The sequence below is a fragment of the Neovison vison genome, chromosome 1, assembly GCF_020171115.1.
Source record: "Neovison vison isolate M4711 chromosome 1, ASM_NN_V1, whole genome shotgun sequence".
NCBI classification, from domain to species: Eukaryota; Metazoa; Chordata; class Mammalia; order Carnivora; family Mustelidae; genus Neogale; species Neogale vison.
The window spans coordinates 2,467,505-2,493,742 of record NC_058091.1 but is presented as its reverse complement, the minus strand read 5'-3'; the positions used below and the strand labels follow the sequence as shown (position 1 = coordinate 2,493,742).

General features: G+C 53.4%; 1 protein-coding gene across 2 annotated transcripts in view; it reads right to left on the bottom strand.

Moving 5' to 3' along the window:
• RPS6KA2 (ribosomal protein S6 kinase A2) overlaps window positions 1-26,238 on the bottom strand; it is a 300,515-nt gene that overhangs the window by 137,743 nt on the left and 136,534 nt on the right. The window contains exon 1 of one of the 2 annotated variants that reach the window (XM_044242461.1): window positions 11,410-11,590. The exons of the other annotated variant lie outside the window; for it this stretch is intronic. Coding sequence (XP_044098396.1) covers window positions 11,410-11,508 — 99 coding nt within the window. The 5' untranslated portion in view covers window positions 11,509-11,590. Of the gene's footprint in view, window positions 1-11,409; window positions 11,591-26,238 lie in introns of those variants that run through there. 2 annotated transcript variants of the gene reach the window in all.

Here is a 26,238-nt window from a genome sequence, read left to right as displayed (position 1 = left end):
AGCCTTCCATCTGGCCCAGGATGCGGTGGGCCCCCCGCCCAGCCCACCAGCCCAGTGTGTCCACGTGGACACTGAGCTGGACCCTCCAATGCTCCTGGGGCCGATCGGGGACCCCCGCCATCGGAGTCCCAGCAGGCACACGGCTGAGCTCACGGCCCGCTGTTGTCAGCATTTCCGCGGAGTGCCCCGGCTAGAAAAGAGGCGTGGAGTCCCCTGGGGTCGAGTGCCTGGGCCTCTACGCAAGCTGCCCAGAACAGCGCATTTCCACACTCACAGGGGCTTCTCTGGGTACCGCTCACTGGTCACACACCACATATGGGGGTTCGCAGACGGAAGGCAAAATAAGGAGGGAGCATGTGGGGATGGGGGAGGGGTAAGAACAGCATCTGAAGACTTCTGAAGTTATCAGAAAGGAAGGCTTTTTCTCTTTTTAAGCCAAGTCCGGGATGCAGGCGCTGACGAGACTTCAGGTCACGTCGGAATGAACGGCTGCCATCTGGAACTGCCCATCTGGAAGGTCGAGACGCCGTGACCTTCCTGCCTAGACCATGAAGGAGGGATGTGAATCGTTCTTGGCCACCAAGGGCTGAGCTAGAGCAGCGAGGGGAAGCAGCTCGGGGTTGCGGAAGGGATGCGTGGAGGCTGCGGAGCCTGACATGGAGGCGAGGTCCTGGAGATCGCGGGCACAGAGGGGTCCTTGGCAGAACCTGTTCCTTCTACTCCGTTCACAAGCTGGGAGGGAACCCATCCTGGACGCTGAAGCTTTAAAGTGACACTGTCCGTCACAAAGAACCAGCATTACGAGTTGGAAAACTTTTTAATATCTGATGAGAAACCGCCTTCGAAGATGTCACCAAAGCTGTCTTCCTGGAAGGAAATCCCTTCTTCCACAGGCACGAGCTTGGCAAGTAAAAATCCTCATTGGATTTTATTGTTTCTCAGTTCCCCAAAACTGCTTGTGTTTATATATGTCAAAATTTCTGAGCCGTGGGAGTGGAGTCTGATGGGTTCCCCCATCAGCTCCATGTTGGCTTGAAAGGTTTTACGTAAGCTCCCACATGGCCCCAAAGCCCTGAGCTAGCACGGGGGAGACGGCCCAAACTGATGACAGCCTCAGGGATGATGGGTGTGTCTTCCCAGCAGCTGGGGGAGCTCCCTAGACCCTGGCCTGACCCAGCAGGAGGATATGTGATTGGGGGAACTTTACAAAAACCCAGAACATCCCACAGATGGGTGACCGAACCCACACCACAGGGAAGACCTTCTCCCATTACTTCTCTACACAACTCCGTCCTCCCCCCAGGTGTGATTTTGAACCCAAACCACCCTCTACCCAAGGACTTGGCAGCACACTCTACCCCATCCTGGGTCACACAGCAGCGACCCCCTCTCTGCTCCGGTTCCCACAGGGTTTCTCTGTCCAAACCCAAGTGCCCCAGAGCCCGAGTCCTCTGGGGAAGGAGGTGGCCTGTACTCACCCTCCACGGAGGAGCGCAACGCAAAGCGGGAGGCTGGGTGTGCAGGACGGGCAGAGTGCCTGGGCCTGGGCCGGGGACAGCCAGTCAGGGGAGGGGACAACACAAGGGGTTGAGGGAGGGTCCACGGATGGGTGGGACGGGTACAGCACTAGAAGCAAGGTCTGGAGGCCATACTCGACACTCGCTCTGCGGGTGGGAAGTGGAGACAGTAGCAGGAAGCCCGATCCGGCCGTGCCCATCACCCCTAGCGAGCAGGAGCCCCATCGGGGTCCCAGGGGCATCTCCAGTCTGTACCGTCTCTCCCTCGTGCACACGCAAAATGACAGTGGTTCAGTCTAATGAGTCACTCCTACACTCTTCTGCCGACTCTTAGAGTCCTATGTCCCGAACCTCAAAACACAGGCTGTCAGGGGCGCCTGGGTGGCTCAGTGGGTTAAAGCCTCTGCCTTCAGCTCAGGTCATGATCCCGGGGTCCTGGGATCGAGCCCCGCATCGGGCTCTCTGCTCAGTGGGGAGGCTGCTTCTCCCTCTCTCTCTCTCTCTCTCTGCCGGCCTCCCTGCCTACTTGTGATCTCTGTCTGTCAAATAAATAAATAAAATCTTAAAAAAACAAAAAACAAAAAACACAGGCTGTCAGAGAAAAAAGTGATTAGTGCTGATAAAGATTTCCCGACAGTCTAAATCTTTCCCGCTGTGCCAGTGCCCCATGAGCACAGATGCCCCGTGAGCGCCCTGTGAGCCCGGACATGAGCCCCGTGCATGTCAGTTTACTAAGATCCTACCAGGATGGACACCGTTTCCCACTTTGCTATGGGAGTGGGTCCTACAAAGTCTTGACTAAGCCACACATCAAAATTCATGCAAGATCTAGAAACATTAAGACCTAGAAGTACAAAGTCATGCCCAACCCCCTGCTGCTTCCTGGGGTTTTCTGGGGTGAAGGCAGTTAGCCCTCGCTCCGCTGTCTTTCCAGGTGCACCTGTCCTATTCCCGCAGGTAATTACAATCACAGCTCACGGCGAGAGCCGAAGGTGTTCTAAAAATAAGGGCTCCTCTCTGCTCCCTTCGTCTGGTTTCCTTTCCTCGGCTTTATCTTCAAAGTCAACCAAAGAGAGTCACTTTCGCAAGTCCTGGGACAGGAATGTCTCCTGGGGCACTTCTGTGCATTTGCCCTGAAGGCTGTGGCCGGGACGCACCTCGGTGGTTCGCCAGTGGGCGGCCGAGGGAATGGGGGTCCCACAGGCCCCAGGGGGACCACACGGCTTCACGGGGCTTCTGACTGCCTTCTGGCCTCGTGGACACCTTTCCACGCACGGACATGCCACATCTCTGGGCCTCCTCTGGCATCTTACTCACATTCCTGAGTAATGTGCTTTCTTTTATGTCCATATTTAGAAAGGGACTGTCCGTACTATACCTCGGACGTGAAAATACATTTGGAAATTAATATTATATCTAATCTTAGTTCTAGAAAGTGTGTGATTATCTGGGGTCCTAAGTGTGAACAGAGGGACCCAAATGAGCAATGTTCTTAAGAAGTCCCTAGAGCATTTCCAGCGTAACCGTTCCAAAATAGAGTCTTTCAAAGTAGAGCCCCCTCCACCCCTTCCCCTTATAAACTCAGCTGCACATTTTAATGAGTTCGAGCTGCAAGCCCCTGGGCCTTGGGCTGGACAGTGTGGCCAGGATCGCCTCAGGGCAGAGTGTCACAGCTCCCGCGGACGGCAGGGACGCATCAGAGCAGGTCCCAGATGCGTGTTCTGGCCACTGTCATCTGCAAATCCCAGGCCTAAACATATGACGCCCGAATCATTCCAGGGCCGCGAAGCCTGCCAGTCCCCTTCAGAGCCGTCTCTCCTCTGGCCACGGAAGAAAGCATGATGGCCAACGGCCCAAGTGCTCCCTCACGGATTCCGTGTTTTGAATCTTGCTAATTCCATATGGGAGAACAGAGCGGACCCAAGAAAGGACAACTCTCCTCTGTCAGATGCCGGAGAGGGTCTGGGAGCGCCTCGACCCTCCCAGCAGCCCAGCCCCGGCCACGCTGGCTCCGGCTCCGGCGTGCCGACCCCAGAACGGCGTGAACTCCCTGCTCTGTTTCACTGGAGCTGCTTCTCCACGACTTACCTTCAGCAGGACGGCCCCGGAGATTCAAGCATCACTCTGAGTAACCTTAACAGAGATGAACTTCGGAAAAGCTGCTTTGTGGTGATAATACTAACCTGAAGCAGGTGTGTACTCCGAGGGCAAGAGAGGCCGACCAAAGAGGAGAGAAACTGTGTGTTTCCGAGCGCAGAGCAGAACTCCTTACAGAGAGGGTCCGGCCAAAGCCGGCTCCGAGCAACACCCCAGGAGGCCAAGTGCAAACCCTCCCCTACGAGGCCCATCTCACTCTGCAAGCACTGAATGACTCGAGGATGGCATTAGTGTATGTCTGTCCCCGCACTGCAGCCGGGGACGCAGGAGTCCGAAAGGATGGTGCGCCTGACGAGGCTGAGGGCAGAGACGAGAGGCGCGCCAGGTGGCCCGGAGAAGGGGTGGCCAGCAGGGCCGGGGCGCCTCCGGCGGCGGGTGCAGGGTGTGGAGGGAGAGGAACCCGGCCCCGGGGACCCTGAGGACCCTTGCAAACCAAAGCTCCTGGAGGAGAGGCCGCCCTGTGTTTGTGCGTGGCATCAAGTAGGGCTCTCTGACCAGCCGTGTTCCTGCGACGCCCCTTCCCGGATCTCAAGAGATACATGCAAGTTACCACAACGGTACGCACTGGCCGAGGAAGACCGTTCTGACGCCTGCTAAAGCCAGCGAGCCAGCGAGGAAGACTGTTCACCAGGGCCCCGCGACGGGGTCTGGCAGCCCGGGAGGCAGACCGAGCTCCCCTCAGATACAGGAAGGAGAGTGGGGACTCAGGGCAAGGAGCCGAGCCCGAGGGTGCGCGAGGGCAGGGTGGTCTTCCTACGCGGGCCTCGTCGGATTCTCGCCGCGGGCAGGGGGAGACCAGACGTCACCCTCGGGGCGGGGGGATAAGGAATTCCGGGCGCTGCAAGGACCACACGGGAGCCCAAGGTCAGAGCCCAGTCGCGAAGGGGACCCGGGGAAGTGACTACAGTCTGGTGGAGGAAGAGTCTTCGTCGGGTCCCTCTCGGGTGGTTTCAGACGCAGACCCTCGCCTGCTTGCGGAGAAACGGCAGGTCTGCGGGCCCTGCGCAGGCGGCTGCCATCGGAGCGCGGCGAGCAGGTGCCCGTGGCTACCGCGCCGCCGCCACCGCGGCCCCTGCCGGCTGGGACCCGGGAGGCTTCCGACACCGCTGCCCACCAGACGCGATGAACCGCATTTTATACTGAATATGTTTGTATGTATACTGAGTCATGCATGTGCTTGATTAAATCACACTGTAGCTGAACAGACTATTTGTTGATAACTCCCACTCCAGCTTCATTTAATAGCTCTTCCGAGTGAAAATACACGGGCAAACGCAGCACGCGACACGACCCAGCGTCGCAGACACACGAGCAGCGTCCCAGCGAGGCCGGCGTCGGCGCCCGGCAGCCCGCACGCCTCTGACAAGTGCAGAACCTTCGGGCCCAAGAGGAAGCGATTTCTGGCTGAAGGACCCGCTGCCGCCTCCATCCGAAACGGACCCGCCCTCGGCTCCCCCACACGTCAGGGCAGCCCTTTCCCGCCGAGCGGCGGATGCACGGGACAGGCCACCCACACCGGTTAACGAGTCTTGCCGCTGGAGCCCCAGATCTCTCTCTCCGCCTCGCCCCTGCCCCGGGGAGCTCCGGGCTCGACTCCTGCTCACGGGCGGCCCCGCCACGTCTGAGCACGGCCGCCCGCCTGCAGGCGCAGAGCGCCGGGCGCGAGCTCGCCACGTCCGTCTCTTTCCTGGGCTTCTGAACCCAGGAGAAACGGACCGAACCGTGTCTGCCGGGGCGTGCGGTGGAAGCCAGCCCGAGGCTTCGGGAAAGAAGGCGTGAAGGAGCTGACAAACGCCAATCGGGCAGAAGCGCGACGGTTTGGGGAGTCTTTTCACACGTTTTTGAACAAGCAATATTTTGGGGAGTTTCTTCAGTGTAAGGAGAGCAAGTGTGGCATGAAATTGCTGAGGTAAGGCACGTGCCAAACGTGGCCACAAGGAAATTAATTTTAGTGTGTTTAAAATAGAATCAATATACACAGGTAAAACATAAGCAGATTAAATAATTTTTTAAATGGTTTATTTATTTATTTATCTATTTGTTTATTAGAGACAGAGACAGAGAGAGATTGAGTACAATCAGGGGGAGCAGCAGGCACAGGGAGAGGGAGAAGCAGGCTCCCCACTGAGCCAGGAGCCCGATGTGGGGCTCGATCCCAGGAATGAGATCACGACCTGAGCCGAAGGCAAATTGGCTTCACGGACTGAGCCCCCGGGAGCCTGTTCAATACTTATAAATATGAACTCTTTCTTGTGTTCTTCTCTGATTTTCGTTGTTGTCCTTGTGGTCTGAAAGCCACATAAAAATCATGGTTCCCATAGAATTTTGGGGTGCACTTACTGAAAGTACCTGAAAATTATTTTAATTAGAAATGGTTTTCTGGGAAACCACCCAAGTTCTAGATGAAGAGCTTACCTATCAAGCACCAAGAATAAGTCTTAATGTTTATCTTTCCAGGAAGCTTTCTTTTTCTCCATGACCAGAGCCAGCATCACTCCCAGGATCTGCTAAGAGTTCCTGAACATTGACTTTATTGGGACATTATGCTTCCCTTTAAAAGGGGGAGGCCGTTGAAATATATTCAAATGTACACATAGGCAACACATTGGTGACCTGCAACCATGGGAAATGGAAATTAATTGGCAATTGATATAATTAGACTGTTTAAGTCAGGGATGCCAGAAATTTCACCCAGTAGGTTCCCTTCCCAGGTCTGCCTCTCTCACTAGACGTGCAGCTCATCGAAGGCAGAGGCCACACAAAGACCACGTCCTACGTACCACTTGCTCAGCACAGTGTATGCTAAAATTCTTCATGTAAACAATTGAGCAAGTACAAAATCAGATGAAATTTTTCCGCTCAGCAGCTTACCACTCTTCCGTATTCCAGCTAAAGGACTTGCATTTTGTCGTCACTCACCCGCAGCCGTCTTCAGTAAAAGTGTCAAAAATGATACGTAATCAGGCGCCTGGGTGGCTCAGTGGGTTAAGCCGCTGCCTTCGGCTCAGGTCATGATCCCGGGGTCCTGGGATCGAGCCCCGCATCGGGCTCTCTGCTGAGCAGGGAGCCTGCTTCCTCCTCTCTCTCTCTCTGCCTGCCTCTCTGCCTACTTGTGATCTCTCTCTGTCAAATAAATAAATAAAATCTTTAAAAAAAAATGATACTTAATCAAAGAGAACCGACTCCCTGGCTTTGGGGACTCTAGACGAAATAACCATTCCTGACATGAACGGTCTTTGAGCACTGATACCTTTGACAAACTAGCAGATAAATCGTACTGGGTAAAGAATATCACTTTTTATTAATTTAAAAACCATATCCCTCCCAAGCTCTTCCTAATCAGCCCCTCTGAACCTTCCACAGCCCCAAGCCAGGCTTTGGAGCTGGAGCGTGAGACCACTGGAGTCTCTCCTGGGAAGCAAAGGCTGAGCCCAGGAGGATGCCGTCCCGAAGCTCCGAAATTGGGATGCCGGTGCTGGGGTGTTTCCTGACTCTTGAAGCAACCCTAGCTCAGGACGCCATGGCTTTGGGGCCTGAACTGGTAAAGCATTCCTGCTTGGTGCAGCTGACTCACAGGGTGATGTAAGAGAAGGAAGAGGAGTATCGCCATCCAGCCAGACGCCGGGGACTCCATCTTAGCAAACGGGGCCGATCCTAGTGAATGACGGTGTACAAGGAGGCCTGGGAGAAGCGATCTCTGGCCTCTTCTTCCCCTAACTACAGAGGAAGGTCGTCTCAACTGTTAATTACCAGGCCGAGCGTTTACTGAGACAGCACAAGCCATGGGTTCTACAGGCCACAGGGGCAAGCCCAGGCTCACACAGCACCAGGAGACAATGAGCACCGTGAAAACCATCACAAAGCCCAGCAAGTATTTACCAGCATCCACAGCTAACAACTACTGAGCAGCCGCGCTGCCATCCAGACTCCGCGTTCGTCGGTGCGTTCGATAGCTTACGCTTATCGCTTTCACGCTGCGCGGCTGGAAGTCCTAGCCCGTCTCACAGTGGAGGGGAAGGGGCTCATGGAGGTGAAAAAGCCGCCACCTGCCATGGGTGTGATATAAAGCCCGGATTCACCTGCCGTGGGTATGCGACATTCACCTGGAACGTTCCAACTTCCGGAAGAGGTTCTCCAGAATAATTTTAGGTTGTGCAGCACCTTCCAAAATACTCCTCAGAGTAATTTCCTTTTAATAATTACAATAGCTTTCCTTCAAGTCCCATCTAATACATGGTAAACTCCAGTAACTGCATGGCCCAGAAGGGCTATGATAATCACAGACGGCACACACTCACGCAGCAAGAACTTCCTTTAACACAGTCTAGGCGCGGGAGCACAGGCAAATCCTTGGGTCTCCCTGGGCTCCGTTTCCTCATCTACAAAATGGACTGCTGAATCAGGAGCTGGTTATACCTTCCAGGTAGGTGCCGAACCCCTCAGGCAGGGATGTCAATGCCCTTGAAATCCGGGTGAAGGTCAGACAGTGAAACCTGATATCTTTCTAGGACATGCACAAAGAAGTCTAGGAAAGATACCCAATTACCCTTTAAAAACCCCAAAAATCATGCTTGCCAGAGTCAACAATCTGGCCATCTCAGTTGGTGCAACACCGAGACACTCTAAAAATATTTAAGCTGGAATTCATAAACTGTTCCCAAATCTGATTAAGTAATCTGGCTTCTCTGTTGGCTAGGGATTAGCAAATGCTGGAGTCTAGATTCAAGTTAAATTTAAAAGCAAAGGGGTGCCTGGGTGGCTCAGTGGGTTAAAGCCTCTGCCTTCTGCTCAGGTCCTGGGGTCTTGGGATCCCAGGATTCTGGGATCGAGCCCCGCATTGGGCTCTCTGTTCAGCGGGGAGCCTGCTTCCCTTCCTCTCTGCCTGCTTCTCTGCCTCCTTGTGATCTCTCTCTGTCAATAAATAAAAATCTTAAAAAAAAAAAATTTAAAAGCAAGTATGAAAACATTAAGACGGAGTGTGTCCCTTAAGTCCATTTTAATGAAGATAATAGTGTTTTCAACTTCAAGTAACCACTGTCACTTTCCTGTTTATGGCACTAGATTCTGAATTCAAAAAACAAACATTTTCAATCTCCATGTATATTTTACAAAATGAATATCACAGAAACAATGAAGAAATGTTTATTTTTACAAAATGAGCAACCTTTTTCATCAGTCCAAACGGGAAATACACATCTGTGCTTGTGCTTTATGTGTCCTATTACTCAAGCTCGAACTATTGACAGACCTCCCCCACCCCCTCCGAAATTTTAGATTTTGGGGGGAAGTGCTCCTTGGCCTACAATATGCTGTGGATATGCAAGTGCATAAACAGGCTTCTCTGGAAAAAGATGGAGAGGCAGCTGGGCAGGAAGATGGAACTTGCTGGACAGAAGCACAGGGTCAGCCACTTATTAGATCCCCCACTAGGTGGAGGCATCATGAGGCCAGGACTTCCAGGACTTGTGGTTTTGGATCTACAAGGCTGAGAAAGGGGCTGAACACACAGCAGGCTTTTAAAAAGCAATTGCAGAACGAATTAGTTGGCAAGTTTCCGGCAAAATCCTGCTGGGGGCGGGGGAGGCTGAGTCCCCCATCAGTAGAACGAGGACTGTAAAACATGCTTATCTGAGTTTTCATAAGAGACAGGAGAATGCATCTGTAGAGAACAGAGCCCTGCGTCCGCGCGGACCATCCCTCTCAGCCCTTCTCTCCAGGGCCCACCATCCCCGTGACATGAAGGGCTCCCGATTATGTGCTGGTAGAGGAATGGGATAATCTTCTCTGGTCCGGAACAGACCTTCTGCCTATCCCCTGCTGTATCTATGATTTTTAGAAATTTTGTTTTCACATTGAAGAAACTTCTCTTCCATCCCCTCTCGGTTTCCCATTATGTTGGGCTTTTTTGAGGCACAAACCCAGTTCTCCCCACCAAACCACAACACCAGAGCGGAGTATATCGCACTGATGGGATTCCTGACCGTCCAACAGTTCAGCCCAGTATCAACTTGCTGCCGGTGTCTACTGCTGGTCTTCCTGAAGAGCACTGGGGGTTTGCCCACCTGTGTGCCTCCCACTGGCAAGGACAATAAATGAAACAAGGAGCTGTATAATAAACTTGGCATTTTGATGAATAAAAACTTATTGGGCATAGAGGTAAATAGTGTTCTGGCTTTCTGTTCTTATCAACTTTAGCTTTTTAAAAAGTGCCTGAGGGGTGTTTGGGTGGCTCGGTGGGTTAAAGCCCCTGCCTCCGGCTCGGGTCATGATCCCAGGGTCCTGGGATCAAGCCCTGATCCAGCTCTCTGCTCAGCAGGGAGCCTGCTTCCTCCTCTCTCTCTGCCTGCTGCTCTGCCTATTTGTGATCTTTCTCTGTCAAATAAATAAATAAAATCTTAAAAAAAAAAGTGCCTGAGATCCAGGAAGATGATTTATCTCACTAACTCGTGTTTAATTTCTGTCAATGTGAAATTCAAGGCAAGACCTCCCCCATTATTTGAATAGCAGTTGTATTTGTTTGAAAAATAGCCACAAAGAGCCTATCTGGTCCAAATCTGACTTAGTGATACCATAACAGAAACTTTTTCCACAAGCAATTCCCTGTTGCATTCACGTCTATTCCAGAGCTTTGCCTAAAGACCTGGTAATTGTAACAACCCATGCCTGTATCAAATATCATGGCAGCGGGGACAAAGAAATCCCAGACGAAAAATGTCACATTGTTCCAATTCATTTGATTCCTTAGAAACAAGTCAAAACCGAGATAGGAGCCAGCCTTTGGTAAAGGCCAGGGCAATGTCAAAGGGAAAGGCTAGGCTGTGTGGCCAGCCCCTCCCCCCAACATCACAATGTGTCTCTCTCTCTCCCTCTCTCTCTCCCTCTCTTCTCTCTCTCTCTCTCTCTCTTTCACTTAAACACGTTCCACCGTTTGGTCATCTATAGATTCAACAATGTAATTTGGACACCGGGACAAAGAGAACAAGATCTGATGGCAGAAATTTAAAAAAAACCACAGCAGACAACGGTCCACAGATGACTTTGGAAACCCGAAGATGACAAGATGAGGGACAGGAGAAAAGGACACAATTTTCAGGGTCCTTGGGTTTCAGGGCGAATCTCTGTCAAACCCGGGGCTGCAGGGAAGCTGCACCAGGCACTTCGGTCCTGAGCACCGTTTCAGACTGGCCGGTGTAGACTGGGATGTTACAGATACGCGCAACGCTACACTGATTTCCAATACACCAACATCTGCCCCCTACGGTAGCACTTCGTGGCTGGGGGCCACCGAAAGACAAACCCACCCCCCAGCCCTCGACCCACGGCCGAGGGGAGCGCCGCGGAGGTTCTGTCCGTGGGAGCTCGGAGGTGCCCCACCGAGCCGCGGTCCGGCTGCACGGACCGAAACGCCCTCCCCACCCCGAGCACCTATCTGGGCACAGCGACCGCTCCGCAACCTGCGCGGCCCCGGGAGCAAAATTAGTTAGAAATCCCACAGGGGAGGGTTAAGCCCCCGATGAGAACCCGAGGGCCGGTCCAGTATGACGAAGTCCCAACAACGGCGTTCGGTCCGGTAAACACCGGACGGGCTCTCCGACAACTTCAACTCCCTGACCTGAGTCGGGGCGTCCCGCGCATGTGACAATAGAAAGGGCTCGGGATGGCTCCGCCGCCCGCAGCATCCCCCGGGCGCGGCGGGACCTGGGTGCCTGCGCGCCCCGGGCGCCACGGCGCTTACCTCGAGTCGGCTGAGGCTGGAGCTCTTGGAGCGCGACTTCTTGCGCAGGTACACGGAGAAGAAGCGGCGCACGGTGAACTTCTTCATGCTCAGGTCCATCGCCCCGCGCCCAGCCGGCAGCAGCCGCAGGCCCGGAGGACGCGCATTCCCGGCGCATCCCAGGCGCGCGGGGTCAGGTCCGCGGGCGGGTGCGCGCCGCGGGGGAGCCCGGTGCGGCGGCCATCGGCGCGGGGCGCGGGCTGCGGGCACAAAGGGCAGGCCGAGCCGGCCACCGCGGCCCGGGTTCCTGCGCTCCCTCCTCCCGCGCTCCTCCTCCTCCTCCCCCTCCTCCTCCTGCAGCCTGCGAGGACCAGCCCCAGACCGCCCCGCCCCACCCCGCCCTCAGCCACTCCCGCCAATCAGTGCCCGCCGCCCCAGCTGCTTCCCCTCGTCCTCCGCCTCGTCCCCTCCTCCTCCTCCCGCTCCTGCTGCTGCTGCTGCCGCGGCCGCCGCCGCCTCCCGCCGGGGACCAGCCCCGGACAGCTCCGCCCCGCCCCCAGCCACTACCGCCAATCAGTGCCCGCCGCCCCCGATGCTCCCTCCTCCTCCTCTTCCCCCCCTCCGGCTTCCGAGGCTGCTGAGGCGGCGGCCGATGCTCAGCGAGGACCAGCCCCGCCACGCCCAGCCCCGCCCACACTCACTACCGCCAATCAGATGCTCCCTCCTCCCCCTCCTCCTCCTCCTGCTGGGCAGCCGCCGCAGCCGCCACCGCCCCGCCCCACCCCGCCCACCGTCACTACCCCCAGTCAGATGCTCCTTCTTCCCCTTCCTCCCCCTCCTCCTCCTCCTGCCGCTGCTGCTGCGGCCGCCAACGCCCCTCCCGGCCCCGCCCACAGTCACTACCGCCAATCAGATGCTCCTTCCTCCCCCTCCTCCTCCCGCTGCTGCTGCGGCCGCCAACGCCCCTCCCGGCCCCGCCCACAGTCACTACCGCCAATCAGATGCTTCTTCCTCCCCCTCCTCCTCCCGCTGCTGCAGCTGCAGCCAACGCCCCGCCCCACCCAGCCCCGCCTCGCCCCGCCCACAGTCACTACCACCAATCAGATGCTCCCTCCTCCCCCTCCTCCTCCTCCTCCTCCGGCCGCGCCGCCGCAGACGCCACCGCCCGGGACTACCAGCCCCGCCCGGGCCAGCCCCGCCCCTCCTCGCTCTCCGCCACTGACTCCAATCAGCAACCGCACAACCCAGGCGTTCCCTCCCCCTCCTCCTCCCGCCGGGAGAGGACGAGCGCAGAGCAACCCGGCCCCGCCCCGCCTGGCCCACTACCACCAATCAGCGCCACCGACGCGCCTCCCCCGCCGCCTCGCTCGCTCCGAGTACTCCCGGCGTGCTGCCCCGCCCCCGCCCACACCCGCACCGGGCGGCCTGGGAGGCGCGCGCCGGTCGAGCCCCGCGGGGCAGCGCTGCGGCCTGCGGGGCGGGCGGGCGGCGCGGCCCCGGCCTAGTGTGCTGCCCCGCGGCCCGGCTGGGCTGTTTTCTGGCTCGGGGGCGTCCCTACGGTTTTTCCCTTAAAACAGCCACAGGCACACGGGGGCTCAGTGCTCTGCGGTGCCGAGCAAAACTTTTGTCAATTAGCGGACATTTCCGGAAAACGAAACGAAATCAGAGGCTCCGGGAGCCTCCGCCCGCGCTCTGCACCTCTCCCTGCCCCGGAGCGCCGGGCCCCGCGGGTCCAGCCGTCGCCACCCGGTGCACGGACCCCCACGCGGTCTGGGGCAGTCGCCCCTGGGAGTGCTCGGAACACGAGACGGCGGTTCTCCACCTCCGGCTCTGTCCGGACGGTGACTGACCGGGCCGCGCAGTGCCTGGACCGGGGCAGGCTCTGGAGGCAGCTGCTGGCTGCAGCGCTGGAGGGGATTTGCCTTAAAGGGGAACACTTTTTTCTAGAAATGCTCAGCAGAGATCTTGGAGCTCTGAGCTCCGTGCGGCCTCTTCTGTTGGTGCGTTGTGTTCAAAATAGGGTCAGACGAGGTCAGTGCCCGGTCACCAACCCCCTAGAAGGTCAGAAACATTCCTGCGTGCGGTACCGTGTGACAAATGCGGATGCCGCAGGCTGGGCACTGGTGAGCACGGAGTTCAGAGTGGCCGCTGGTGCGCGGCGTCCTTGCTTGGAGAGCTTGGGCACACTCATGCTCTGTGTCCGCATCATGCATCTCCAAGATGAAAATATGCATGTTGAAACTGGTTCCTGCTTCCCTCAAGGGTTCTGCGGGAAGGCGATTATCCCCACTCTGGGAAATAGCTTCTTACCACCTAAAGACTCCCCTTCTCCCTGGCTGCCCTTGAGGCATCTTGGTTCTACACAGAGGCAAAGACAGGCCAGACCTATGCCAGGCTGCAGCTAAGCTCGGGCAGAGAACCGCTGACTGACCGGACATCGGCTTGTCCCAGCCCGGCTCTAGCAAGCTTCACTGGGGGAGCTGGCGGGAGTACCACATGCCAACTGTGACATCTCATCCTGGTCATGACAAAACCCTCTGGTGGGCCTCGATCAGGGCTTGGGTTTTACCACAAGAGCATGCTGACCTGGTGTAACCGAACTGGAAAGGAAATACCTTATGGGGCATGCACCATCCCCCACATTTGAGTGCAACCAAACTGTTCAATTGAACTTGGACTCTCAAAAGGCAAAAAAATAAAATAAAATAAAATAAAAAAGAAAAGGTTTCATATTTTCAACTGGAGAAATAATTTCATTGCTAGAACATTTCCATTTGCCTTTATCTTTAACCTGGTGAAGTAAGAGATGAATGAGAAGCCGGCCCCAGCTGGAGGAGGTGGCATCTGGGGTGACCCCCGCGGATAAGGAGCCATGTTTCCTGGGCAAACAGAGGAGGTAGGGTCCCAGCTTGTAGAAAAATGGGGTTATTGGGAATTTAGAACAAAGAGGGGTTTCATGATTGATTAATGAAAATTGAGTTCTACCAAGTCCCCAGGACACCTGAGGCATCCAATTTCAGAACTTCAGAACAATAACTAAGGTCTGGTCCACCCTGGAATTCCCCCTTCCTTGAGAACAGAACACGCCCTGGACAGGAAGGAGAGGGAGGCTTTTGGAAGGAAGGTAACTTGGGCAAGATCTGCATTGTTATCCCCTTCCTTTCCCTTCCCCCAAAGGACTGGGTAGGGGCAATGCCGCCTCCTTCACTTCAAGCCCTACCCCAAGAGCTGTGATTTGTTGTGGACACTGGTCAGGTCTGAGTTCTAGAGAGCCCGGATGGCCATGCTCTGGGGAGGCCTGGGGGCGGGGGGAGGGGCGGGGAGCTGTTCACTGAACGGATCTGTGTTCATGGGGCTTGCAGAGGAAGGACACAAGAGGGTTTCTTACAGACCAGGTGTGGACATGTGATAAAGGGTCTAGTCTGGGGGTCCCTGGGATGCTGTCTGGAGCAGAAGCGTGCAGCACCAGGCCCAGGGCTAAGGCAAGAGTTCTAGGTAACTCCCAAATCCGGAGGCCTCTGTCCTGTAAGTGCGTGCAGCTGCGGTCTCCAGCTGCAGTAACCCAGAAGACAGGACAGCTGTCCATGAGAGAAGGGGTCAGAGTGAGGCCACCTGTGTGCAGACCGGTTCCAGCGAGTCTGTCCTCTGCCTGGATTGCCTCCCTTCCCACTCTGACCCTCCCAGGCTGAGACAGCCTCAAGTCAGCAAAGAGACTGTGAGTCCGGTCAGTCAGTAGGACTGGAAATGCTAATGTCTTAATCAAGTATTTAAAACTGAAAACAAACATGATTGTTATTTGGGAGTGGGAAGAAAACGCTAAGTGAACTGACCTCCCGGTGGTTCATTCTGATAAGTACCGCAAGGTGAGTTTCGAGCCCATCACAAGCTGCATTTGGTCAACAAACCAGGTACACGTCAAGAACGGGGTCCAGGCTCCATTTATAGCAGTGAGGGCCTCAGAGGACGGAGGCTACCCACTCAGTAGGGGTCCCGCAGGGCCGCACCCTCAGTGCAAGGTGGACGGAAATAACCCCCCTTGCAGACCCGGGCTTGCGCCTGAGGGCCGGCACTCACCAGGCAGGACCTCGAGAGCGAGAGCGACCCCCTGGCCATCCAGGTGCACACACCCCCTTACACAGGCCCGTGCCCTTCATGCACCTCCCGAGTCATCTGAAAACAGCAGCAAAAACTCCAGTGGTCTTGACCATTTCTTACCCGAGGTGCCTGGTGGAAACACACCGTGACGCTCTCTAGAGAGATCCGCGTTACACCCAGGCTCCGGAGAAGCCCTCCGGGCGCAGTTCCAGGGAGCGTGAGCTCACGGTCACTGCACCCGAGTCCAGGGCACCGGGTGCCAGCAAAGCCAGAAGGACCGCGGCCCGCGGGACCAGACTGGAACGTGGGATGGGAAGTATCCGAATCCCAGCCCTGTCCCACTGTGACTTGACCTGAAACCCTGATCCTCTAGCACAGGGTTCTCAAGTGGGGCTGACTTTGTCCTCTGGGGGACACTTGGCAAGGTCTGGGGACAGGTGTAGACAGCTGGAGACACGGCTTGGGGGTGGGAAATGGGAGGGATGCCTCAGAGGCAGAGGCCGGGGGGACATGGCACAGGACAGCCCCTCAGGGTCTGAAATGCCCAAGGGCCACGTCTGAGAATCGTGGTGAACTCAGCAGCCCATGGTGGGGGGAACCTGTGCTCCTTCCTCACAAGGCTGTCACCTACAAATGTGGCAGTTTTGTGCAGTTAAAGCAAAATGGGGAGGAAATTGTAAACTGCTCATCAAAGTTTTTATCTGCTAAAATCCTAGAGTTTCACACAGAAAGCTGCGTGACTGGGAAGCAGTAGAACCCCGCGTCTAGCATTTTTATCTGAAAGCTTCCACTGAACGGCACTGTCCTCTGGGTGCAGCCATTTACCCTGTAACCGGGGAGGCAAGAATTACCTTCACTCCTGCACCGCTTTATCCCCGAAGTCTAACGACGCACAGACACCTTCGTGAGACTTTCTCAGTATTTGTCACGTCTCCCCTTCTTTCCAGCCCTGCTCTCGGGGACGTTGTTTGGGGCCATCAGTTCCTGCCAGAATAAGGTGATCTCCGGCTAGACGGCATCCCTCCCAGCCCATCCACAGTCCAGCTCCTAAAATGGCCTTTCTAGAAGCAAACTGGCTCGTGCTACCCCGTGTACCACATGTGTCCGGGTGGTCCAGGAGAAGCGCAGACCAGAGCAGAGCAGCTGTGCCATTCCGGGTCACCGTTCCCTGTCCTCACTCTCTGCCCTCCTTCCTGCCCCAGAGCGCGAGCTGGGCCGCGCCGACACACTGTGTGAACACGGCTTCCCAGGTCTCCACCACACTGTGGGTGCCGCGGTCACTGCCCCGGACGCCGTCCTGCTCCACCCACAGGCCGCACCCCTCTCCTGCTTCATGCCGCAGGCCATGTGAAGGTGACTTCCCCAGGCTCCCTGTTTTCCTCACAGAGCCAGACGATGACTCTCAGCTTCTCTGTCTGCCTCTCCCACCAACGTGGAAGCACGTGGGACAGCCACCATTGGTGGCCCTTCCTGCAGGTTTGTTTAAAGGGGTGTTATAGTGATGGCGTTTGGAGGTCTGCTGGTTATCAGAGCTGGGCCATTTTTACTATTTCATCTGTAAAAGACACTTACAAAATCCGCAGAATGGACGCAATGAATCCCATCTTACGAGGCTCCAGGAGCTGAACCTACTGCCTAAACTTACACGAGACGAAAAGGTCCAGATGAGATCTGCCCATCAGTGAGTGCCCAGCAACGGGCCCATAATTATACCAGGTGTGCCTCAAAAGAAATCAGATAAGGCACTGGCAACCAAGAGGGTGACAAGCTAAGACCCTCATTTCCCTAGACAATTATAGTCAGGCAAGAAATGCCATAAGGCCTACATCCTGTAGACAGAGCATCTCACAGACAGAAGTCCAGACAGTGGCCTCCACAGGCCTCCTCACATCTGTGGGGACAGACGCTGGGAGTGCCTTGGTGCGGAATGGCTAGTTCTCCTGTGAAAGGTCAGTTTACTCATGAGACAACACGGGGAGTCCTGTTACATGAAACAGTGTTGCGAGCCAAGGGACCCTAGCATGTGGCCAAGAGAACTCTGGACATGTTTCATGGAGAGGCGTTTTCTGCTCATCAGGAGGGGGTGGGGGAAGGACATTCCTTATCGGGAGGTGACAGAATGTGTAGAACCTCTGGGTTTGACCCTGCTAGTGTTCCCACGTTGTTTGTTATGGGTTGAACTGTGTCCCTTTCTAAAAAGGTACACTGAAGCCCTGACCCCCCGCCCCTAGAATGTGACCTGGTCAGAAAACAGGGTTGTTGCAGATGTCATTAGTTAAGATGAGGGCATATAGGAGTAGGGTGGGCTCTAATTCAGTGTGACCGGTGTCCTTGTAAGGCCACGTCACAACGGAGGCAGAAATTGAAGCAGTGCCACCACCAGCCCATTGAAGAGGTGAGGAAGAAACTCCCGACGTGTGTCGGGGGGCATGGCCCTCGGCACCTCGTATCAGACCTCTGGCTTCCAGAAGTGCGAGGCGACACGTACGCGCCATTTCCAGCCACCGCTGTGTTGTGCTTTGTTCTGGAGCCCAAGGAGATGAACACACACGCTTCTCCCTCCACGGCCATTGCAGGGAGCCTCCGTGAGGGAGACGGCCAGGGAGCAGGCTTCCGAGGGAATGAGCATTTGGTCTGACAGATGTGAGAAAACCTGGCTGCAAACAGAGACATGGGGGCTATTTCTTGTGAGTCTGAGCCCACACATAAATTACAGAGGGACGCTGAGAGGAAGGGAGTTAGCAGGAAAGAGGAAACAGGTGAAAACTATAGCAGGAAGGGTTTCTGTAACTTAAAAAGGAAAAAAAAAAGAATCCTCAAAATAGAAATGTCCCTCAAGACCTGGAACAGGTACAAAGGAGAATGTACAATGTCTGCCAGAAGTTTTTCTTAGCAAAAATAGTCATCTTCTAAACAATATTTCATAGACATCTACAGCATTGCAAACACTACGTACCTCTACTAGAGATGGGAGCTAGATGCACACATGAAGGAAATTCTCAGAGACACTGAAAGCCAGGGCTTTGATCCCCCTGGCAATAGTCCCTTTGGTATGTCTTCCTCATCAGAGAACCACAGGAGGAGGCTGGGGTGGGGGCCAGGCGCCATGCTTGGTCACATGACAGATTATATATGCAGAGAGAACCTTTCCGAGACATAGAAACATGCTGGCTAGAATGAGAAGAAAATCCTCTTTTTTAAAGCATGGTTGATCCAATAGTGAGTAGGAGAACAAAAATGTAGGCAAAAACTGAGGCTAAGAAGATGTGCATGAAGAGGGAGCCATGTTTGTTGATCCCTGTAATCCAGACCTGAGTTTCAGCAGGGTCTGAAGAATGGGACATGGAGAGAGCCTGGGGCTGTGCAGGGTGGGAGGTCAGGTCAGGGTCACTGTGCTGAAAATCACAGTCCACACAGAGCAGACTATAGGGGGAGAGCGGGAGAGCCTCCCTCTGGGAGGAGACTTGCTTATTCAGCTGTGAGCTCTGGAAACGGCAAAGGACAGAGTTTCTCTTGCCAGCCTCCTGCCACTCATAGTTAGACCTGTTCCAGGCCAAAATTCACTCTACCAACCTGAAAAACTCTAAGCCAAACATTTACTTTTTAATGGTCTCAGATTGTACCATCCTGAGGACCAGGCAAAAGCAAACACAAGTACTCTCAAGGAAGTACTTTAAACACATCTCAGAGCTCAAACAGAGAACATTCTAAGGAACGTGGCTTGCAGCCATAAACCGCAGCCTACACGAGGAAACAGCTACCATGAGCAAGAGTCAGCAGACAAAGTAGCAGACTCAGACCTGAAACGCGCAGAGGTATGAGTGGCATAAAAGTTGTTTAACCTATTTAAACTTGAAAAGAGAGATAGAAAGCATGACAAGGAAACTAGAGATTACAAATGATCAAGCAGATTTATTAACATTAGTAGAACTTTAAAAATTAAGATGCAGGGGCGCCTGGGTGGCTCAGTGGGTTAAGCCTCTGCCTTCGGCTCAGGTCATGATCCCAGGGTCTTGGGATCGAGCCCCACATTTGGCTCTCTGCTCAGCGGGGAGCCTGCTTCCTCCTCTCTCTCTGCCTGTCTCTCTGCCTACTTGTGATCTCTGTCTGTCAAATAAATAAATAAAATCTTTTTTAAAAATCTTCAAAAAAAATTAAAATGCAATGATTTAAAGTAAAACTCAGTAGATAAAGAGCAGTTTAGACAAAGCCCAAGAAAGAGTTAAGAAGGGAGACGTTAGATCTGACGATAATTGACAGAGTGCAACAGGAAAGTCAAGAGACAGGACAGACAAAAGCCAGTGGAAGAGGCGAGGAAGGCAGAGGGAGAAAACCCCATGCCTGAGTCTCACACTGAGAGAGACAAACAGATACTCTGTATTCAAACACCTGAGCCAACGGCTGAGAATTTTTCAGAGTTGATAAAATACACCCATCCTCATGTTTTTGAAGCCTCCCAAATCCCAAGGAGGGTTAAATAAAATGAAATCCATACCTAAATACATGTTCAACCGGCAGCATGCGTCTCTCAACAACCAGAAGAAAAGGCAGGTTTTGTAGAAACGAATGTTAGTTGGAGCGTCCATGCCCACCTCAGTGGCCCTGATGGAGGGCACAGACCGGCGGATCAATAAGTAAACAGTGTTAAGGTGAAACAATGATAACTTCAGAGTCTCTGCCTTGCAAAATATCTTTCAAGAATAGGGTCCAAATAAAGACACTTCAGATGAGCAACCTGAGAAATCTGAGTGACAATGACACTTACGGGTGAAGCTAAACACTGGGAACTGCATTAAAAAAAAAGAAAAAAAAAGAGTCAAAGTATTGCATGATCTGGGGGCTCACATCAAGTTAAAAATGAAATCTTGATTTAAAAGCAGCATGTACAGCAGGATGGGAATCGGAGTTAGCATCTAACGTCTTGCTTAGAGCGCAGCCACCGCGGGCCCTGAGCTCTCTGCACCCTCTATTCCTGCTTGCTGAGCATGCGAAAATATAAGGCACTGCCCACTCCTAACCCACCGTTTCTCAGGACTGTTTTGGCAGCAAGCATCCTTGAGGGATGAAGTAATGTTTCTCTCCAAGACAAAGCGCAGGCTTGCCACCACTTGTTACAAAAGGCTAGGTCCCCCAAGCTCAGTGTTTCTCAGCAGGATGCTGTTTCTCCGTGAGCATGGTAACCACCTGCCCCCCACGCTGATGTCGCCTGGGAACTTGGGGCCAAAGGAAACCAATGCCGATCTGGTATCCAGGCCGCCTTCTGCTCCTTGCATAATGAAGTCCCTTCTTTCTGATCCCTGATGCTTATGTCTTCTTCCGCAAAAAGTAACAGGCTAATTGGTTTGCGAGCAAGGCAAGATCAAACTGAACCATACACAAACTACAAAGGTAGAAATAAATAAAGATAAATAAAAAATTACAATCAATGTTACTGGGGTAAACTCTCCAGTTAAAATACAAAGAGTGCTACACTGGTTTGAAATAAGTTTAGTTTGGGGCGCCTGGGGGGCTCAGTCAGTTGACCTCCCACTCTTGGTTTTGGCTCAGGTCATAGTCTCGCGGTGAGAGTCTGAGTCTGGCATTGGGCTCTGAGCTTGGTGGGGAGTCCGCAGGAGAGTCTCTCCATTGCTCTTGCCCCTCCCCCTATTTGTACATTCTCTCTCTTTATCTCTCTAAAAATAAATAAATGTTTAAAAAATGAATAAAGATAGAACAAGTCTAGTTATAGAGACATGTCTAAAACAAGAGGCTCAGAAAATTTCACATGAAAGAATGACAAAAGACATATCATGCACTACTGAAAAGAACACTGATAAGGCAACATTAATGCCACACAAATTACACTACAAGAATGTGAAGATAGAACATCACTATCGACTGAAGAAAGTTTCAATTCACTGGTAAGATTCAGTAATCCTAAATCTGGATGCACCAAATGATATACTTTCAAAATATATTGATCAAAAAGTGATAGAACCAAGAGGAGAAAGTGACCAATCCATTATCATGTGGGGAAGTTCTTAAAATATCACTCAGTAAATGATAAATCAAGCAGAAAAACAAAATTAAGTGTTGAGATAATACATTTGGGAAAGCTGGCCAAAGGAACACATCTAGTACTCAATCCAACACTCTAGACTACGCATTCTCTCCAAGCACACATGGAAAATGTACAGAAATTGACCATATTGTAATCTAGGCCACAAAGCACACAGATTAGTAAATTACCTAAATAATAGTCCCACCGTTGTTACCATACAGATCACTTTTACTTTATTGCTTAATAATCCTATATGATTGGAAATTTTAAAAAATATAATCTTGATAGCTTACAAATTTGTATATTATAATGTATATGTATTATACAAACTATAGGAAAGATTGCAGATTACTTGGATTTGAGAGATTTAAAAGAAATATTGCTTTTCAATCTCTGTGGAATGGTATTAAGTAAAAATTCAAGGTGTGTTTATAGCATCAAGTATTTCTGTTAGAAAGAAGTCTGAAAATTAATATACAACTTTTAAAAATATATATTAATATATAACTTTTTAAAAGGTTTATTTATTTATTTATTTATTTGACAGCCAGAGATCACAAGTAGGCAGAGAGGCAGGTGGGGGGGGGGGCGGAGGGGAAGCAGGCTCCCCGCTATGCAGAGAGCCCGATGCGGGGCTCGATCCTAGGATCCCAGCTGAAGGAGGAGGCTTTGACCCACTGAGCCACCCAGGCTCCCCTGAAAATTTATATATAACTTAAAAAAACTTAAAGGTTTTTTTAATAACATCTTGATTTAATCAATTTCCTTTAAAGCTTCATTTAAGGGCCGTCTTCTCTTAGAAATTTCTCTACACACACGTGCACACAACCAACATACACATAAACATACATGTGCACAGATCACACACACACACACACACACACACACATCACCCCTGATTTTCATGCTGGTCCCCGGAGTGCCTACAACGTCACATACCCACCTCCCTCCCACGCTCCACACCCTCGTCATCCACCTGCGTCATGTGACCGGACAGAGGACCATTGCACAGTAGACGCTGTGTCTCATCCGACAAGGAGGCAACTGGTGTGGGAGACACGTTCCAGTAATGTGTCTTAATAGGACAAGCGAGTGAGTTCTTGCCTGCAGGTGCCGTGGATTCCCGCAGAGGCACTCGCCATCTGAGGACTTTCACCGGCCCCTCCTGCAGTTAGCCTGAACGTATGTCCGGCTCTGCCAGCCCTGAGCAGCTCGAACGTTGTCACTCCGTCTGCTGCGTGGCCTTTGTGAACGTCACTCTAGGCTGGCTTTCCTCCAGCTCCTGCCTCCCATCCAGAGGTCCTCCCCTTGGTGGTGGCACCACACTGTCTGCTTCCTGATCACTTACCCTCAGACCCGGATGCGGAAGCCGCACCACAAGTCTCGTTCCTTTTCCCTCTTCACCCCGTCTTGGGCATTCCACTGTCAGGTCCTGCGGAGTCCCCTGGACCACACCTCCCCGATGCCCTGTCCCTCCACGACCTCTCCTGGCAGGTCTCAGCTCTCCTGCCGAGCTCGCTCCTCCAACCTGACTCCCGCACAGTCGACACAGTGGGGCGGATGGGCACCACTTGCTCCTGTGCTACCCATGCTACCTCGGCGGTCGTCCACCGCCATTCGCAAGGCTCACTCTCCATGGCACGTGCATGCGTGCACACACACACACACAACCACACACGTGTGCACACACAAACCCACATGCAGAACCACACACGTGTGCACACACGCACACATACAACCCCCCACAACCACATACGTGTGCACAACGCACGCACACAAACCCACATGAAGAACCACACACGTGCGCACATATGCACACATACAACCCCCCACAACCATATACGTGTGCACAACACACGCACACAAACCCACATGAAGAACCACACACGCGTGCACACACACATACAACCCACACACAACCACATATGTGTGCACACACAAACCCACATGCAGAACCACACACGTGAGCACACACGCACACATACAACCCCCACACAACTACATACATGTGCACACATGCACACACACAAACCCACATGAAGAACCACACACGTGTGCACACACCTACGCACACAAACCCACATGAAGAACCACACACGTGTGCACACACCTACGCACACAAGCCCACATGCAGAACCACACACGTGTGCACACATGCACACATACAATCCCCACACAACCATATGCGTGTGCACAACACACGCACACAAACCCACATGAAGAACCACACACGTGTGCACACACGCACACATACAAACCCCCACACAACCACATACGTGTGCACAACACACACACAAACCCACATGAAGAACCACACACGTGTGCACACACGCACACATACAAACCCCCACACAACCACATGTGTGCACACACGCACACACTTAACCCCCCACAACCACACGTGTGCACCCATGCGCACACAACCACACACATGTGCACACACGCATGCACACAAACCCGCACACACACACAGCCACACACATGTGCACACACACACACAACCCCACGCACGCACACACACAACCATACATGCACACACCTGTGCACACACGTGCGTGCACACACATGCACACAGCCACAGAGGACTCTCTCTCGGCCGCGAGAACGACGAGCCTGCGCCATTTGTAAGCACATGGATGGGTCTACAGGCATTACACTAAGTGAAGTCAGAGCAAGACAAATGCTGTACGATTTCACTGATACGTGGGATCTAAGAAACAAAACAAGCGGACGGATAAAAGGAAAAAGACCCCTACATACAGAGAATGAACCGATGGTTGCCAGAAGGGTGGCAGGGTAAGAAACTGGGTGGAGGGGCGTGGAGGACAGAGTAGTTCGTGGGGACGAAGGGCACAGCCCGGGGCATGCAGTCACCGATACCGGGACAGGGTCGTGTGGTTGTGGGGGACAGATGGCGGCTGCACTTGCAGTGAGCACGGACTTGTTCAGTCGCTCTGTTGTGCACCTGTAACCAATGTGACACCCTGTGGTAACTGTGCTTCTCTAAAACAAACAATGCCCAGCGTTCGGCCCCGGCTGCCCTCAAGTCCAGCTCCCAGCGACCCCCGCCTCTGCTCCCTTCTCCAGCCCGGCTGGCTCCGGCAGGTGGGCATGGCACGAGGAAGAGTCCCTCAACACCAGGCCATCGTTTCACTGCGAGTTCCAAACGGGCACAACTTACTCACGCCCTGGGCTGCCGAACAAGAGTCCCTCTCTCCCCCCGAAGGAATGAGATGAGGCTTTCCCGGGGTTCTATTTTGGGGTCTTGGCAGGAAATCTCTTATCACCACCTTCTTACTCATCACCACTGAAACCTTACAGCATGCAGCTTGCACCAGGAACGAGGGGGTGGGGAAGAGGGGCCTCCCTTAGCTCACTGTTGGCGTGGAAGGGGCCCGGAAAGGTTGGCTCCTTTTCAGACCTGGGTTCTGCATTCACTACAATGGGCCTCGCATGAAGGCCAGGTCAGCATATGCCTTCGGCGTTGTGTGCAAAGGTAAACTGAGTCAGACACGTGCACACGGGTTGCATTCTGTGGGTTCAGAAAGGTCAGAGCGTGGCTCCATGTGGGGCAATCCCCTGTCTCTCCCACCCCGGTGTTCTAGCTGAAGTTCTGAGTGATTTGGACTCTCAGAGCCACAGAACCACCTGCAGAAAGCTTTGTCCCAGGACCGCAGACAAGACTGCGGGATTCATCCGTGCCTGGGCAGCATAGCAGATCTGAGGCGGGTACCCAGGGCTCGTGGCCCTCAGGTTCAGGCTCAGGTCTGATGCCTGGACAGCCCACTTTGTTTTGCTTTGATTTTAGCTCCTAAAATCCTGGCCTGTGGACAGCTCCATGCAGAAGTCCCCTGCCTGCTAGGGCAGGCACCTGCCGTGACCACGTTTCATACCCCCCCTCGTCCGCTCATTTTTATAGTGGCAGACACCATGTGCCCGAAAATGTCAGCACAGAACACATCCCCGGCTAAGTGAGGGTCGCAATTCAGACCAGAACCGAGATCTCTTGGTTGAACGCCGGTACTCTGCCTACTTTATCTCATGGTCACACTTTGATATTTTTTTTTTCTTTTCTCTGGTGAAAAGCAGAAGGTATCTTCCACTTCCCATGGCTGTAACCATTTGTACAACTCAGCAAGTACAAGTGTTGTATCATGTGGGCAGCAGTTCAAAGATTTTTTTTAACCAGATTATGCAATTATCCCAATGCTTAGCATTATGTAAGTGTACCTGAAAAACAGGTTATTACAAGCAATAAAACTAGAAACTGGCAGCTGATTCACTTCTTACATATTTCCGAACTTTGCAAAGGATTGTGACATTCACGAGACCATCCTCTCGCTCAGCCGAACACGGGGTCCGCGGCAGACAGTTCTTCACGGGGGGACAAAGGAAACCCAGGGAAAGCCAGGGAGGCTTTCACCTTAAGAAACCGAGAAAAGAATTTCCTTGAGGCACTTTCTGCTGTCACTTTGAACACTGGTGACAGTGATCCGAAGTTACAGCCGCCGTTAGTAATCTCACCGAGGGTTCGTGGAGCGGGCGACAACATTCATGCAGGTTCTCAGACAGCACGTCTGACGAGCTAACGGTGACGACTTACTGCGATCTGCGGCTCTCACGGGGTCGCCTACAACAGGCTGCTGGACTCTTGGCTTTAATAACTCCTCAGTGCTTTCCCCCGGGTCCATCGTGAAATACAGCTTCCAAGGGAC